This window comes from Geotrypetes seraphini, chromosome 3 (assembly GCF_902459505.1).
Source record: "Geotrypetes seraphini chromosome 3, aGeoSer1.1, whole genome shotgun sequence".
Lineage (NCBI taxonomy): Eukaryota > Metazoa > Chordata > Amphibia > Gymnophiona > Dermophiidae > Geotrypetes > Geotrypetes seraphini.
Window position 1 is genome coordinate 306,896,537 of NC_047086.1, and position 18,333 is coordinate 306,914,869.

The window sequence follows — 18,333 nt, forward strand, 5'->3', positions numbered from 1 at the left end:
ACTAGATTAACCAGAAAGAGAGGAGGAAGAAAACAAAGAAAACAGTTAAAGGGGAATTTTTTCATCCTTACATCTCCAAATCGAAGAAAGAAAGAATATTGTCTTATGAATGTAGGTGGCTGACTGCCAGATAGCATTTCTTCAGCTTGAGAAAGAATAGTGAACAGCAGGGATAGACACACTGCACTTAGCATTCCATAAAAATTATTTCAATGCAATCAAAGCAAATATCAGTTCACTGGATGCCTCATTACTTCCATTGAGCAAACCAATTTTCTTCAGGGAGACAGGCAGCACCTTGGAGTATGTTCCTATATCACTTGCAGGAATCAGCTATTTCACTGATAATGTGTTGCACCTGATCTTATAAGACTATGCAGGAGCAAGCAAGCAGGCTTGTAAAATAAAGGCGCCTGAGGAGAAAGCAGCTGCTCCCTTTTTACGGTATGTCAGAGAATTGGAGAGTAATATTTTAAAGCACTTATCCAGATCGCTGTTGGGCAGGCCTATTCAGTGGTCTTCAGTGGCATTATCAGGGTAGTGATGCTGAAAATCGTTAATAACCACCCTGACACTAACTGGAAAATAATGGAGAGGAGCTTAAGTGGAAAATGGGCGGTCCCAGAAATTAAATTAACCCAACAGCAGCTGTGTTCAGCAAAAATATTGTCCTACATTATCTATACTCCACCTTGGAAGTTCCATTCATCAGGTGAGTCTCTCTTGTTGATGCCCTTCTCCTCTACTGTCAATTCCTGACTCCATCCGCTGATATTTGGAGGGAGATGGCTGGCTTTTTGCTGTGACTGTGCAACATACCTGGTCATCACCAATATTCATTGGTGCAGCAACTAAGTTCAGTGGCCAGACAGACCTGACTAAAAAGCAGGTTTATCTTGGGCTGCTAGGAGTTATCCAGCCACTTGATAAATCTAATCTAATCTAATCTAAACCTTAAGTTTATATACCGCATCATCTCCATGAGAATGGAGCTCGACACGGTTTACAAGAACTTAAAATAGTGGGTAGAGAAGAAGAAAAAGGATTACATGAACTTATGTGTAGAAGGGGGGAGAGAAAGGGGGGAAGGATAGAGCTACAATTTGCTGAAAAGCCAGGTTTTCAGTTGTTTGCGGAATAACTGAAGGGAGCTCAGGTTCCGCAGCGGGGTGGTGAGGTCGTTCCAAAGACTTGTGATTTTGAAGAGAAGGGATTTTCCCAGTTTGCCTGAATAGTGGATGCCGCGTGGAGAGGGGAAGACTAGTTTAAGCCTTTGGGCAGTTCTGGAGGAGTCAGGACTGGAGGAGTTGAAAGACAGTGGGATTAGAGGAGGTAGGATTCCATGAATGATCTTGAAAGCCAGGCAGGAACATTTAAATATCAGCTTAGCCAGCTATGTCTTAGACAGCCCCTCCCCCCTCCAAAAAAAAAGAAATTCCATGCCCATCACTGGATATGGTGCCAATATTGAATTTCCAGTTTCACGGCTGACTGCGGGAGATAGCCAGCTGTCTCCCACAGTCTGAATAATGGGCCCAAAGAAATCACTTGGGATTCATTCAGAACGAGCATCTGAGCTGAGCAGTTATCATAGCTCAAGCCGATTCAGTCTCAAATCCCTGGGCCACTTTCCAATCCTAGGATACTTGTTCACTCTTTCCAAAAATACTAGAACTAAGGGGTATGCCACAAAACTTTACTCAATGTGTAATTAAATTCCAGAATTTGTTGCTAGGAAATGTGGTGAAAGCAGTTAGCTTAGCAGAGTTTTCAATAAAAGATTTGAATACTTTCCTGAAACAAACATGCATAAGCCATTACTAAGATGGGCTTGGGGAAATACATTGCTTACGCAGAGGATAAACAGCATAAAATCTGTTTTGATCCTTGGGATCTATCCAGGTACTTTGTGACCTGTGTTGGCTACTGTTGGAAACAGGATACTGGGCTTGATGGACCTCTGGTCTGTCCCAGTATGGCAGCTCTTATGTTCTTATGATTTTAAGTATTAATAGTAGGCCAGCGATTTCTGGAGAAATTGGCTAATTTCTCTTTTGTCCTTGTTGCCCACAGACAACAGACTGTGGATGGCTCGAGGGGCTGACACAAGTGTGATGGTTTCAGTGCTGGTCCTAAATGCTTGCCAAAGCCACTCCAGGGCAAAGGAGGGTTAGGTGGCTTGCCCAAAGCCACGAAAGGCTGCTGTGGGATTTGGGCCTGGGCTTTCTGACTCCCCACCTGCTCCTTTAAGCATCAGGCTACTCCTCTTTTTTTAAAATATCTTTATTCATTTTGAAGCCAAAAATAAGTGCAACAATATTATAAACCATATTACAGTATAATAGCACCTAAATTCAATCAAAATTGTAATCCATGACAAATAAATATATCACCCCCCACCCCCCAATCTTCATATTCAAAAATTGCACTCAAATTAAAAATATTTTATAGCTCCCCCTCCCACCCACCCACCATGGACATGCATGATCAAGGGCCAAATTCAACAATCACTCTTTGCAAAATTTTGTCAATGGCTCCCAAATATCCAGAAACTTCTTATAATGCCCCCATTGTATAGCCATAATACATTCCATTTTAAAGACGTGACACGGAGACTCCCACCAAAAGGTATAGTTTAACCAATCCCAGTTTTTCCAATTCCTTAAAATAAGTTGTATGGCAACCCCTGTCATAAGGGCTCTTTTAATAAAGTGTGCTGGATCTGGGCTTAACATACTGTATAATTTTACAGTGTGCTAACCCCAGATCTAATGCAATACCTTTTAGGGTCTTCCCTACATTTTTTTTATTGCACCGTGCGGTACCTACAGAGAGTTAATGCAGAAGCATTTACTGCCTTCTATTTAGGAGGTGCTAAGAGCACCCATGTTGTCTTAATTTGCCATTTAGCACACATTCCCCAAGATATTACAAATGGTGTGCAAAATTGCTCAGTATTCTGAGAGTCGCATGCAACTAAATTGGCCAACAAACCAAGTAGTGCCAATGATTGGGTGCTAACAATCAACTATTGATGTTAGTTGGCAACAATTTGGATTTGCATATGCATCTTGCTAAGTGCTATTCTACAACAATCCATGCACAAACATTATGCGAGGGATCATCAAAAAGGTTCCACACTTATTTTTTTAAACACTATTAAATATCTCAAAAGCAAATTACATCACTTTTCCACATAATCACCCTGTGTTGCGATACATTTCCCCCCCCCCCCCCAGCATCCTGCTGTGGCATGCCCTCTTACCACTTCTCCCGCCCCGATCATTTCCCGCGAAAACATGAGAGTGCAGAAACCTTTCAAAGAACCCTTGTAGCATGCAATAGAACAGGGGGCGTGGCCTTGGAAGGGGCATGGGCTGGTCAGGGCATTCACTAAAGATGCGCACAGTATTACTGAATACCAGGGATCCACGCTTAAAGGTTTCAGTTGGTGTAAATCCTCGTGCCTAAAGCTGGGCGCAGAATTGGTTTATGGTTTATTAAACTTGATAAAACAAGTGGGGAAGAGACTATACATATCAACCTTTAGACCAATAACAATTTAATAACAATAATCTTAAAAACATATCATATATACTGTATATAGAACACCAAGCCTTATATAGAGTCTGTGTTTCAGCTTCCACTAGAAAGTCTTCCTCAGGGGTAGACTTGTGATCCAGTAGATGGCACTGATATAATATATGTAAAAGAATGGCTCAAGCTTGTAAAATTGCATTAAATGACTCAATCCAAACGCTGCATAATAAGACTGGCAGCATTGTAACTGGACCTTCATTTTAAACCCTTGAGTTCTCCATGGCGTTTTGGTTTTTCAGTTACGATGCTGCCAGCCTTCTTATGCAATTTTCCCCCTGAGGACTGCTTTCTAGTGAAAGCTGAAACACATACCGTGTGAAAAGACTCTATATAAGGCTTGGTGTTCTACCGTGTTTCCCCGAAATAAGACCTATCCCTAAAATAAGCCCTAGCATGATTTTCGGGGTAGGTCTTAATATAAGCCCTACCCCAAAAATAAGCCTTAGTCCCGGGATTTGCCAGCAGTTCCCCTTCCCTCCCTTCTATTCCTTGGGCAGCAGAACCCTTGACCAAGCACCGCCCCCCCCCCCAATCACCCCCCCTTCCGAGCAGCTGAACCCCCATCCTTCCCTCCCTCCCATCCAAACCCATCATCAGTAATGCAATAGAGTGAATTCATAGGCGGACAAGGCTGAAGCAGCCTATTTAGAGTGCTGCCAGCCCAATGCTGCTTAGGGAGGTATGTAGGGCTTGCTCACAGTTGGCGGGGTTCGGATAGGAGGGAGGGAAGGATGGGGGTTTGGCTTCAGGGGCAGGTGCTTGGGGGGATGCTTGCTCAAGGGTTCTGCTGCACAAGGGATGGGAGAGAAGGGAAAATGGGCAAGGGTCCTGCTGCACGAGGAATGGGAGGGAGGGAAGGGAAGCTGGGCAAGGGTACTGCTGCACAAGGGATTGAAGGGAGCGAAGGATAGAAGCTGGGCAAGGGTCCTGCTGCATGAGGGATTGGAGGGAGGGAAGGATAGAAGCTAGGCAAGGGTCCTGCTGCACGAGGGATGGGAGGGAGGGGAGGTAAGATGCTGCACATGTGGGGGAGAAAAAGGAAAGAGGAAGAATTGGGGTTAAGGAGAGGAATGGAGAAATGATCATGTACATACCCCCAAAATAAGACCTAGTGTGATTTTTTGGGCCTAAAATTAATATAAGGCACTGTCTTATTTTTGGGGAAACACAATATATATATGTGATATGTTTTTAAGATTATTTTTAATATATTGTTATTGCCCTAAAGGTTGATGTGTATAGTTCCTTCCCCACTTGTTTTTTGTTCTGTTCTGCTTTGTATGGGGTTGAGTTTTCCTTTCTCTTGTGGTTTGTTAAACTTGATATACATTAAAGCGGCTTAAAATACAAACATTTTTAATAAACATAACATTAAAAAAAATGGAATGCCAGCATTTCTCTAAAAGGAGACCAAGAAAACACAAGATAGGGTAGTCCAGACAAAAAGTAGAATCTTAGTGCACTAAAAACAGAAGGAAAAAATACCCAAAATCCAGGTAAGCCATATTATACAAATGTGTTTTCAATGCCGTTCTAAACTTAACATATGAGGGTTCATTATGGAGGACTCTGGGTAACAAGTTCCAAAGGAATGTTGCTAGGAGGGGGAAAAAACCAGATTGTCTTGTAAATTCAACCTTAGCAGCCTTTAAGGGAGGAACAAAAAGATGGCCATCATGAAGGGCTTGTAACGTTCATGCAGGTGCATGAAGTATAAGGAATGTTAGTATATAAGGTTTTATAGGCAAGTGTTAATATTTTAAACTGAATATGAAAATGTGTTGGTAATCAGCGTTCCTCAGTAAATAATGGAGTAATATGGTCAAACTTTGAAGCGCCACAGAAAATTCAGTGATAGATGCACAAAACACGGTCGTTAAGACCATATAAATTGCTGTTGGACGATTCTTAGGCCGACTCTGGAATAGCGATGCACCAACAAACATCCATGCAAATTATTTGTACGGAGGTTCATGGTAAACCCCATAACATCAGACACTCTGAGAGTGACTGACACATGTGCAGAGCCGGTTTGGGGAAGCCCTAACAGCTGAGTGGCAGGGAAGCTCCTCAGCTGTTGGGGCTTTTTTCATTTTTTTTAATGACACAGATGTGCCTGTGTTACAAATGCATACTATCTGCCCCATTAAAAAAAAAAGTCATCTCCCCCTCCTTCACCGATGACGGCCCTCCCCAAAGACCTCCCCATGAACTGGCACAGGGAGACCCCTTTCCCCCCACAGCTATGAAAATTGGTAGGATGCCCACTCCCTTCTGTCAGGTGAACTCCCCCCTCCCCTTGTGTCAGGTGCCCCCAAAACTGTCCCCTACCCTCCCCCACAAAAAAATATATATAAGAGGGATGCGCACTCCCTCCTGCTACCGGATGCTCCCCTAAATCTCCCCTTACTCCCCAACCCCTCCCCCCATACCTTTGTGAAAAGTTGAGATTGGGTAAGATGCTCAGTCCCTCCTGCTCTGAAGCTCTCCAGTCCAAAATGGTGGGCCTTCCCCTACCCGGTGCATCATATGATGTATGGGGAGGGTCCTAAGGTCATGATTGGCTCAGATACCTAAGACCCTTCCCTAGGGGAGGGGCCTTAGGCATCTCAGCCAATCAGGCCTTAGGCTCCTCCCTCTGTTTCCCAGGACTGGTGGCAGGTTTCACCAGCAGAGTGAGAGTGACTGGTGGCAGGAAAGTCTGTGGGGACCTATGCACCAGCATGGCCAGAGTGACCAGTGGAAGGTTACATCAGTACAGCTAGTATACTACAGAGTGACCAGACTGCTTGGAAGACCTGAGGGATGTAGAGGCAAGCATGGTCTATAGAATCTTGGCTTACAGTTTTGGGTAGATGGCGGGAAGTTAAGGGAGCCAGCCGTCCTAAAGTGCCTGAAGGAACTGGGATGTCCGCAATATTCACATGATGTTCTTAATTATACTTTGAAATGGGACTTCTAACAATTGTACTTTTTCTATCTTCATACTTGCATTATGCCTGTCTCTTATTTCACTGTGGTATTATTTAGTTTAGTGATTAGTTCTTCTCACCCAACTAAAACTTGTAATTGATATGCTTTTCTTCACTTCTGCACGCTCTTTGATGTATTTACTATTATTTCATATCTTTTCATTTTTCATATTTTTTCTTAAACATTTTTATTGAGTTAATTTATCATATTTTACTCTAGAACTCATTTTATTTATTGGAGTTGATCTATGTTTTCTTATCTATTTTGTTCAGAATTTGTGACTCCTGAAGCAGACATTCTGTGTCAAAATCCACTGTTGTGTAATTGTATCTAATTATACAGTACTAGTGTGCCCGTTACATTAATGGGTGCTAGAGTAGATGTCTGTCTGTCTGTTTTGGGGGTTTTTTCTTTGTCTCTCTCTCTTCTTGGACGTTGTCTTTCTGTCATTCATTCTGTCTGTGTCTCTCCCTGGTCCCTGCCTGCCTGCATTTATCTGTTGTGCCATGCCTGCCTTTCTCTCTGTGGCCCCCTTCCTATGTCCATAGTGTCCCATCCTATGTCTTTAGTGCTCTCAGTGCCTCTTTCCTATGTCCTTGGTGCCCCCAGTTCCGCCTTCCTATGTCCTTAGTGTCCCATCCTATGTCTTTAGTGCCCTCAGTGCCTCTTATGTCCTTAGTGCCCTCAGTGCTTCCTTCCTATGACCTTAGTGCCCTCAGTGCCTCCTATGTCCTTAGTACCCCTTCCTATGTCCTTAGTGGCCCCAGTGCCTCCTTCCCATGTCCTTAGTGCCCCCAGTGCCTCCATCATGTGTCCAAAGTGCCCCCAGTGCCTCCTTCCCATGTCCTTAGTGCCCCAGTGCCTTCTTCCCGTGTCCTTAGTGCCCCAGTGCCTCTATCCTGTGTCCTTAGTGCCCTCAATGCCTCCTTTCTATGTCCCCCTCACTGCCTTCCAGACTTTGTTCCCACCCCCACCCTCTGAAGCCAGCCTGCCTGCCTGCTTGCCTCCCTCCCATCCCTCTGTGCAGTATAACTCTTGAGCAGCATGTTTCCATCTCCCCCCACCACTACCGAGCAGTGCAGCCGACCCTCCCACCACGAGACGACCAACAGGCCTCCCGGCTCCGGCAACATCCACAGCATTCTGGGCGCGCTGCTTCACGGCCTTCTGCTGCTCTGATTTCCTCTGCCGCGTCTATGTCTGTTATGATGTCATCAGGGACACGGCAGAGGAAATCGGGACGGTGGAGGGCCACGAGGCAGTGTGTTTGGAGTGCTGCGGACGCTGTTGGAGCCGGGAAGTTTGTGGTCATCTCGCGGTGGGAGGGTTGGGTGGGAGGGTCAACAAGGGTTCAGGTGTGCCGGGGGGGGGGCGTCGACGACGAACTACGTTACAGGAAAACAGAACCCTAGGCGCGCATACGCACATCTACCTGTCAGAGACCTACTGATCACGGAAAACGGAACACGCAAGTGAGAGTGCGCATGCGCGCTTAGGGTTGTATTATTATAGATACCTCCTAGTGTTATTAGAGTGCCCCATTGTCCCCTTCTGGTGCTCTCTTTTTGTTGCAGTTGAAAGATCTTTGTGTACCACTCCTACTTTGGAGGGGATTTTGTGTGTGTTGCAAATGGCAGCCCATCCCCCTATCTCTCAATGTATTAATATGCTGTGGGCTTGATTTTCAGTCAGCAGCAGACAGCGCAGTAAGCTGTTGCCACCAGTGCTGACTATTAATGCCAGGCCATATCCGGAAACTGGCATTAAATAGTGGATGCCTGGAATGCGCTCCCGAGAGAGGTGGTGGAGAGTAAAACTGTGACTGAGTTCAAAGAAGCGTGGGATAAACACAGAAGATTTAGAATCAGAAAATAATATTAAATATTGAACTAGGCCAGTTACTGGGCAGACTTGCACGGTCTGTGTCTGTGTATGGCCGTTTGGTGGAGGATGGGCAGGGGAGGGCTTCAATGGCTGGGAGGGTGTAGATGGGCTGGAGTAAGTCTTAACAAAGATTTCGGCAGTTGGAACCCAAGGACAGTACCGGGTAAAGCTTTGGATTCTTGTCCAGAAATAGCTAAGAAGAAAAAAATATATATATTTAAATTGAATCAGGTTGGGCAGACTGGATGAACCATTCGGGTCTTTATCTGCCGTCATCTACTATGTATATCCAAAATGGAATCAGCAGTGAACAGCTGAGCAAACGTGAAAGCTTCTAACTGGTGCAGCTTTCATGTTTGCTCAGCTGAGCTGATTTCAGCACTTATACCTGTTTTTTACTTGGTCTAAGTCAAAACGTATAAGTGCTGACTAGGCAACCTGTTAATAGTTTTGGTTATACCTGCTGTATGACCATGTCTAGGTCGTCCCACCTCCTGCCCTTTCCCCTCTTCTAAAAACACCTCTTTTCGCTCTATGCATTTTTATAGGCAGAGGAAAGGCCTAAGCTGGTTTTAGATACGTCTAAAACCAGCTTTGATTATCGGTACTTGGACAATCTGGCTTTTTGATCGTCCAAGTACCGATTTAGGCCATTTTTTAGATGTTTTTTTGTTTTGATTATGAGCCCCTTGGTGTCCTGTATACTATCACTGCAGTTTTAGTTTTTGTTCTTTGGGGAACCTTTCCTGTCCAGTTAAATATCCCTGAATATCGATTGGGAGTGGGGGGGGGGGGTATGCATTTATAAAAATAGATGGATCTAGATATTTATCACATATATATATTGTATTATCCGATGTGATACCCTCCAGCGAGCCTTCTTAGGAGTAGCCCCATGCTCCGGAATTTACTCTCAGAGGGACTACATATAACTCCAGACTATCTCTACTTCAGGAAGCAGGTGAAAGCCTGGCTCTTCACCCAAGCCTTTAATACATAGCGTGATTGACTATACACTCATTCTGCACCAGGACTAGCTTGCCACACAAACTAACTAAATCAGTTCCTTATACCTTGTTTAATTGTATAAACAATTTGCCTTGAGTTTAGCCTCCCATCTGTTTATCCTAGCGCACTCTGTACCACCCATCTTGTCCCCATCTAATATCTGCACTTGACCCCTTGGCTATAGCATAACTTGTATTACAGAAAAGCATTTACACCCAAATTCTCCGACCAACGCCCATGCTGCCAGCCACCTTAAATGCGGTCGCTGATCGCATGTCAACCATGTGACAGCACCAGAAAATCGTGACTCAAGCACTTATGTAGCCACGATTCAAGCAAAGATAAACACCGGAAATGTAGGCATGGATAACCCTGGCCTACATTTCCGGCACCTATCTTTTCCGGGGGATCCTGAAAACAGTCCACAGCTTGCCATCAGCTGATCACAGCAGGAGAATCCCCGATCAACTGAGGTGGCAAGTCTTCCCAAAACTGCAACTTCAGGGAGTCCTGGCGGCTCAGCTGATTGTGGATTCCTCTGCTGTGATTAGCTGAACCCACAGGGAGATCCTTAATTACTCTCTCCCTCCCTCCCACCACCCACCCACCGACCGATCCCCCCCAACACCCCAACACCCCAACATCCCCAGATACCCCTCCACACCCGCTTTGTACCTTTGGATGGAAAACCGGCAGGAGGGATGCCAACTCTCTCCTGTTGGTAGGCCTGTCTCTTCAAAATGGTGGGCCTTCCCCTTCCTGGGATGCACCAGGAGGGGCCTAAGACTTTGATTGGCCCAGGCATCTAAGGTCCCTCCCATAGGCACTGGTTTTAGAATTTCCCTGTTAGTATCATATTTATGTTATTTGAATGTTCTGATTTGTGTTTATTAGATACTGCATAAGTATTATATCTCCCTTTTAGTATGCATTAGATCTCTCCTATTTGAATTTTAGTGCTGTTAAGTATATTTTTTAAACTACTTCATGGTAGTCCTATTATTAAGTTTCAGTTTACTGATTTTAACTTTACCTCATTCACTGTATTTAAATTTATATCTGGTCTTTTTACTACTGTTATACTGTTAACAAAATTGAATATACCTGCTGTACACTGCTTTGGGTGAATCTCTTCATAAAGGTGGTTAATTAATCCCAATAAATAAAAAAATAAATAATTGGGCCACAGTAAAACATCCATAAATTAAAACCATAAATACACACAAGAAATAAACAGTTGCATACATTCATAAAACAAAATCAACTACCACAATTTAAGTAACATGCAGCATATTAACACCCCCCCCCCCTTTGCCTCACCAAACTAGGGACCATGAATATCATCTTGGAAAAGCCTGGTAAAACAAGTAAGTTTTTCACTGCTTTCTAAGAGAAGATACTAAGATGAAATTGTGTGGTTCTATGAGATTATTCCATATAATTGGACCAACAACAGAGAACATGCGTGGACAATTCTCCATGTCATTTGTAGAGGCCAACATAAAAGTTTAGGTTTTATTAACATTTGATATACCGCTTAAGCATATTACAGATCTAAGCAGTTTATAATAAAATGCTGGGTTTTACTAAGCAGAATAAGAGCATTTACCTCACCGAACTGTGGTAAAATGTTCTTAGTAAAAGGAGCCCAAAATTAACTATGGCAGGATGGTTATATGATACTTTTCTTCACTATAAAAATTGGTCGCTATGGAAACAATCAATACATGATGCAAAAATCTTAGAAGAAGCTTACCCTTGGATCTCTTCCCAAGTGCTGCTTATGCGGAACACTTCTTTTTTCCCTTGCCTTTGGAATGCCAGGGTGATAAAAATGGTATAAGCCTTCAGCAAAGGGAAGCTAGGAGAGATGAAAATTAGAAAAAATAATGTTGGAATTATTAAGCACTATTGTTAAAAAAATTTCAGAACATTTTTGTAATAATGTACTCTACCATTTTATGTATGTTTTGGCATGCAATTACGACGTCATTTTACAAATGGAAGTTTTACTAATGTAATTTTGTCTCCAGGGCAGGTATGTTTGATTTTTATAAAACTTCTTAATAAATTTTGAAGCCCAACTGATAAACTTTCCTGTGATAATGCTTAAGTGCTCAACCAACACAGGATACACTCATTCAGTACTTGATCTCATAGCCACCTTCCTCACATAAACAATTAAAAATACATAAATTAGAGTGATAAGTGCTCAGACCAACAACCTAAATGCTCTAATAGTGATATTAAGCAGAGGTTGTACAAGGGATCATCATAGTTTCTTATCGGTCCCTGACCGCTCCTACTGTTCTTAATAATGGCAATGAAGTTTGAAACAATTTCACTTAGCTATACAGTACACTGGAGCGGGTGTTCCTTCATATGCAACTCTATGCTTCTCCGGTTCCAACAAATATTGTATTACCACTTGTGCATCTCTATAACCATTGCATTCCCTCTACTCAAGTTTTACAAAAAAGATGCTTCCTCAGGAGGGATATAACATTTGCATGGCTACAAGACTGCTCAAGCACAGAGATGCCAGTATCAAATCAATAATGGCCTTTATAAAAGCCAAAATCTCAGTTGCATAATACAATCATATATATCCATTGATAATATATTCCAAAAATGGGGACTAGGCAGTTTACCCCTTCAAATGCCACAAACAAGTGTAGTTTTCAAAGTATCCAATAAGTGCATAAAATGGGACTTGTGCTACAACAGCACGTTAGTGGTAACAAAACAGTAGCCCACACTGATAACTATACTCCTAAGAACATAAGAACATAAGCAATGCCTCCACTGGGTCAGACCCGAGGTCCATCGTGCCCAGCAGTCCGCTCACGCGGCGGTCCAACAGGTCCAGGACCTGTGCAGTAGCCCTTTATCTATACCCCTCTATCCCTTTTTCTAGCAGGAAATTGTCCAATCCTTTCTTGAACTCCAGTACCGTACTCTGTCCTATTACGTCCTCTGGAAGTGCATTTCAGGTGTCCACCACACGCTGGGTAAAGAAAAACTTCCTACCATTCGTTCTGAATCTGTCTCCTTCCAACTTTTCCGAATGCCCTCTTGTTCTTTTATGTTTTGGGTGTCTTTATGAAATACTAGGAGTAAACTGGCAAACCTTATGGCTAGATTTAAGCCACAGAGATTTATGCTTGCTCAAAGCAAGTGGAAATGTTAGTGCATATATATACACGGACAAGTGTTTTATGAGGTATGCAAGTAAATTCTGACTCCACCCATGCTCCATCCAAATTCTGACTAAAAGCACGCCTACACAATCACTGCCAGTTTCTATATTTCCCACTCAAAGTTGGGCGCTGAAATTTGGGACCGCGTCCAAAATGCGTGTGTAACTTGATTGATTAATGAGCCCTTAACCACCAATAATTGGGCATTAACAATCAATTATTACAGTTAATTGGTTTTGATTAGATGCTGCGTGTGCATCTGGCTAAACGCTATTCTATAAGGATTAGAAACATAGAAACATAGAAAGATGACGGCAGATAAGGGCTACAGCCCATCAAGTCTGCCCACACTATTTACCCACCCTCTTAAGTCTACTGACCCCCTAAGTATAATTGTAATTATACTGTCACTCTACTGACCCGCTTATTCAAGTCCATACCCTAGTGACCCTATCCCTTGGCATGACCCTCGTAGGGATCCCACATAGGTATCCCATTTGTTCTTGAAGTCTGGGATGCTGCGTGCCTCGACCACCTGCACTGGAAGCTTGTTCCAATGCTCAATCACTCTCTCCGTGAAGAAGTACTTCCTGGCATCCCCACGAAACTTCCCTCCCCTGAGTTTGAGCGGATGTCCTCTTGTGGTCGAGGGTCCCTTGAGAAGAAAGATATCATCTTCCCCCTCGACCCATCCTGTGATGTACTTAAATGTCTCAATCATGTCTCCCCTCTCCCTACGCTCTTCAAGAGTGTAGAGCTGCAATTTGCTCAGTCTTTCTTCGTATGGGAGACCCTTTAGCCCCGAGACCATCCTGGTGGCCATCCGCTGAACCGATTCAATTCTGAGCACATCCTTACAGTAATGTGGCCTCCAGAATTGCACACAGTATTCCAGATGAGGTCTCACCATGGCTCTGTACAATGGCATCATGACTTCAGGCTTCCTGTTGACGAAGCTTCTCTTGATACAACCTATCATCTGCCGTGCTTTAGATGAAGCCTTCTCCACTTGAGTGGCGCACATCTAAAAAGGGGGTATAGCTGGTGGGGGGAGGGGGCATGTCAGGGGTGTTCCAAAAAGTTAAGAATTATAGAATTTGTCCTAAGCATGCCTAACCTGGTCACCAGCTTTTACACCTGGTTTCAGCAGGTGTAAATCCAGTGTCCAAAATGTAGGCATGGAATCCGTGACTAAACGCTGTTCTATATAAGCTACACATCCTTTATAGAATGGCACTTAGTTCCTGATTCTATAAAAGATGCCTAAAGTTAGACGCCTAGAATGGCACTGGTCGCCGATGTAGGTGCCTAACTTACCCCCTCACCCCTTTTTATAAAACCGTAGCGTGATTTTTAGCACCACCGTGGTGGTAATAGCTCTAACACTCATAGGAATTCTATGAGCGTCAGAGCTATTATTGCCATGGTTGGTGCTAAAAACCACGCTACAGTTTTGTAAAAAGGGGTGTGGGGGGGGTTAATTCTTTATAAAGCCTAATCAGTGTTAATTGAAAATTGCAATTAAATTGCACTTAAATAACAATTAATTAGATGTTAGGCACCTACCACTTTGAGGTAGGTGCTTACTCCATGGCACTTTTCAGAAAGTAGGCTTGGTGACGGGGTGATCATGGTCATATTTTGTGTTTAGGGGGTGAATTATGGGCATGTTTTGACTTGGGTGTCAATAGGCTCATGTATGCCAAAAAATCCTGTCATAAATAGTGTGCCTAATGTTTCAATGCCTACGAGTGCCTAAGATGTGATTCTATAAATGGCACATAACTTATGATTGACATGTGCACTCCTACATTTTAGGCGCCGTTTATAGAATCAGGGCCTAATGCTAAATTTTTGGGCACTCCGGTTTCAGTGCCATTTATAAAAAATTTTCCATATTGCATAAAATTATGTGCTGTAATTTTACCTCATAGTATTTTTCACATAGGCACAGCAAAAAAAAATGAGTCTAAGCTTGAAACCTTATATTCAGTATCATCTTTTAATAATTCTATGTTGCAACCTTCAAAAATATTCACTTATTGTTGGCACCATTATAAGCCCTGAAAAGCAAAATATTCTCAGAAGGATAATGTTATAGGCAGCTGCTAAGTTGTAAGCATCAGGAATGTGCATTATTCTTTTGTCATTAGATTCAAATAGAATGGTAATTCCAAATCCTCGGCAACCAGTGAACCATAGAGAGGACTCAGGCCCATAAGCAACTCTAACCACTACATTTATGGTGGAAAGTGTGAGGCCATGAAAACACTACTATACTGCCAAATAGGTGCCACCTGTAGCCTTAAAGGCTATTGGGGTGGTAGATAGGTGGGTATACTAGGTTTGGGGAGAGTTTTGGAGGGTTTACCATAAATTATAAGAGGGTTATAGTGAGATGTATTTCTGGCACCCTTTAAATGAAATTCATAACAGTCCCACTGCTCTGTTCATGTCTGTGTGGCCAGTCCATCACAATGATGGCCACTCAAACATCCGAATGAACTGGATTTGGAAGTTTTTAACTTGGACATTTCTGTGGTCAAAAATTACACAGACTAGAGGATACTCGATGACGTTAAAGGGAAATACTTTTAAAAACAATTGGAGGAAAAAATTTTTTCACTCAGAGAATAATTAAACTCTGGAATGCATTGCCAGAAGTTATGGTAAGAGCAGATAGCGTAGCTGGTTTTAAGAAAGGTTTGGACAATTTCCTTAAGAAAAAGTCCATAGTCTGTTATTGAGAAAGATATGGGGGAAGCCACTGCTTGCCTTGGATCAGTAGCATGGAATATTGCTACTCCTTGGGTTTTGGCCAGGTACTAGTGACCTGGATTGACCACCATGAGAATGGGCTACTGGGCTTGATGGACCATTGGTCTGACCCAGTAAGGCTTTTCTTATTTTCTCATGTATTTGGGTTGCCCTCAATATCTAAACAATAACAGGCAGCACAAAGCACTGCAATTCGGATGATATGTTTTTTATGATCATGTAACTGAATATTTTTGAAACTTCACTGGCTATCCATTCAAGCTAGAATTATGTTTAAATCTGTATGAATGCTTTATAAAGTGTTTTGCGGATTGGCACCATCATATGTGGCTGAGCGATTTTTGTTAATAAAACATTCATGAGCTACTTGTAAAATTAACCAATTTGTTTTTCCATCTATGAATGGCCAACCAATTCACAGATATATGGAAAAACTAGCATTTGGAGGGAAATATCTTGAAGATGTCAGGGATACTGAAAATTTCAAGGAGGTGTGATTTAAGTGGACTGAAAATTTATACATGTATTTCCCACTTTAGAAACGGAATACACATATATTTAAACACATTTTCATATCAGCTTTTGCACTAGCTCATTTTCACAAGCGCCGCAGACAAGAAATTAAAGGAGCAATTTATCTTTAATCTTCTATTGTTTTCTGCCTCAAAAGGTAAAAAAAAAGGGGGGGGAACCCTTTGAAAGCTTCGCTAGTTAACTGCTGTCATATATATGTATTATGAAAATGAGGCTATACATATGTATAAGATATGGAAGCTGCCAAATGATGCCAGCAAATACATGTACTGTACATGTAATTCAAGTATATTTGCTGCTATCTTTATTTGTATTTTACAAAAGACTCCATGTTCAACAGGACCTTTTGTAAAATACCAAGGCAATGTGAACATTCCATTTTCTACATAAAGTCCAGATGCCCTTTTTTGCATTTATAGCTAAATCCATTTATTCAAAGCCATAAGGATTTCCACAAAAAAACCCACCCAAAAACCCATGGTGACTTGGGTCCATTCATTTTTGGCATCTCTATAACAATCAAAGAAGTCAGGTGTTTAGCAAGAAAGTCAACTCACAATTGGACCACAGGTATCAGCTTTAATCAAAAAGACCTTTTTGCTTTCAGAAAAATATGTTCCTCAAAGATCAAATGAATTATGCACACTGGTAATCAACTATTATAATTCTCTTTATGCTGAGCTGACCCTGAATTAGTACAAAACACGGCTGTAAAACCGATCTAGGGTAGAAAATGTCCTCCCATTTACCAGGCCCTCCAGGCAATCATCATTACTTTCTAATTCTGTATTCTCCTGCTTGCTCCATCTGATCCTCTTAATAGAATCTTTTGCTTGCTTCCTCCTCTCCCCCTCCCCGAAACTTAAATTGGAATCCGTGTGCCACAGCATTTTCATCTATCTTGCTCTACTAACTGGCATTTAGAGAACATTTTAGAGAATAATGTTGGAATATGCACTTGGTACAGCTTCCCTGGGTGGTTTAAAATTGGAAACAGAATTATTCTGATTGCCCCTAAGTTGCTCTTAGACGTGTGTTCTGATTGGATACCCAGTGTCATGTAAGTCCAAAACAGGCTGATGACGTGTATTTCTATTGGAATAGAATTAATAATGGACAACAGGGTTAAAATCAGCAAATATGTTTTCAAACATGATATTTATTTTTTTTCATTTTATTTATTTATTTTAAAAATTTCTATTCCGCTTAATGCCTAAGCGGATTACAATGAAACATTATCACAAACAGTACAGAACTATCAGTTTCTCTAAACAGGAAAAACTGATTTACAGTTTATCACATCCACTCCAAGGAACCTCCACTCTAGTAAAATGCTCTAAAAAAAACAAATTTTTCAGCAACTTTTAAAAAGATTTCACATTATTGCATAATCTCAAGGAATCCGGTAGAGCACTGAGCCACTGAGACGTGTAGCACTGGTTTTAGCGCCGGCAGCAGCGGGAACTGTTGTGACGCTCCTAGAATTCCTATGAGTGCCGGAGCAGTTGCCGCCGCTGCTAGTGCAAAAACCCGCACTGCACGTTAATAAAGGAGGGGGGCATGTTTTCATATAGTATATCTCCTTCACTGATTCAATAGATCCCAAAGATGTGTTGACAAATATTCAAAGTTTATGAGTCAAATACCGAGCACTACAGCATAAACCACTTGATGGATAATTATCAGAATTTTATATTCAATTTGATAAATTACTGGTCGGAGTAATTAAGCGTAATCGCACTCAGGCTGACATTTCAGCAAGATAATATTTTCCCCAAGATCCTATATAGGTTACCCATATTTGGGCACTAAGGCCCAAATTCTGTAACCAGTGCCTAAAATTAGGCACCTATTTCGGAGATGCCTAACTAGATAGGCACCTATTTAAATTGAACAAGCTCAATGAAGTTTTTTAATCAGCACTGATTGAAACATAGGCATCTATCAAGAAAGCGCGATTCTGTAACAAGACACCTCTAAAAATGTAGGCGGCCTTCATAAAAATAGGCGCTATGCATGTTAGGCATGGGCGTGGCTACCTGTTAGGCGCCTTCTTATAGAATCACTGCTCTTGAGCGTGCTTAAGCGCTCGCATGGGCGCCTAACTTTTAGTTGTTCCTAGAGCTGGCCTATTTACTGGGCACCTCCAAAATAGGTGCCGCTCAGCGTGATTCACTAAACAGCACCCAATTGTGCTTGAATCGCGCTGAATGGTGCCTATAACGGCGCCTAACTTTTGGCCGCTTCTTATAGAATTTGCCCCTGGGTGCTAACAATCAATATTTGGGGTTTATATAAGTTAATTGCCATTTAATTAGCACCCATTTGGATTTGCACGCACATCTGCCATAGTCGC

General features: G+C 42.3%; 1 protein-coding gene across 1 annotated transcript in view; it reads right to left on the reverse strand.

Moving 5' to 3' along the window:
- The window catches only part of PCSK2 (proprotein convertase subtilisin/kexin type 2), a 284,701-nt gene that overhangs the window by 233,030 nt on the left and 33,338 nt on the right, over positions 1-18,333 (reverse strand). Inside the window, exon 2 of the mRNA XM_033939434.1 lies at positions 11,222-11,326. Coding sequence (XP_033795325.1) covers positions 11,222-11,326 — 105 coding nt within the window. The remainder of the gene's footprint in view (positions 1-11,221; positions 11,327-18,333) is intronic.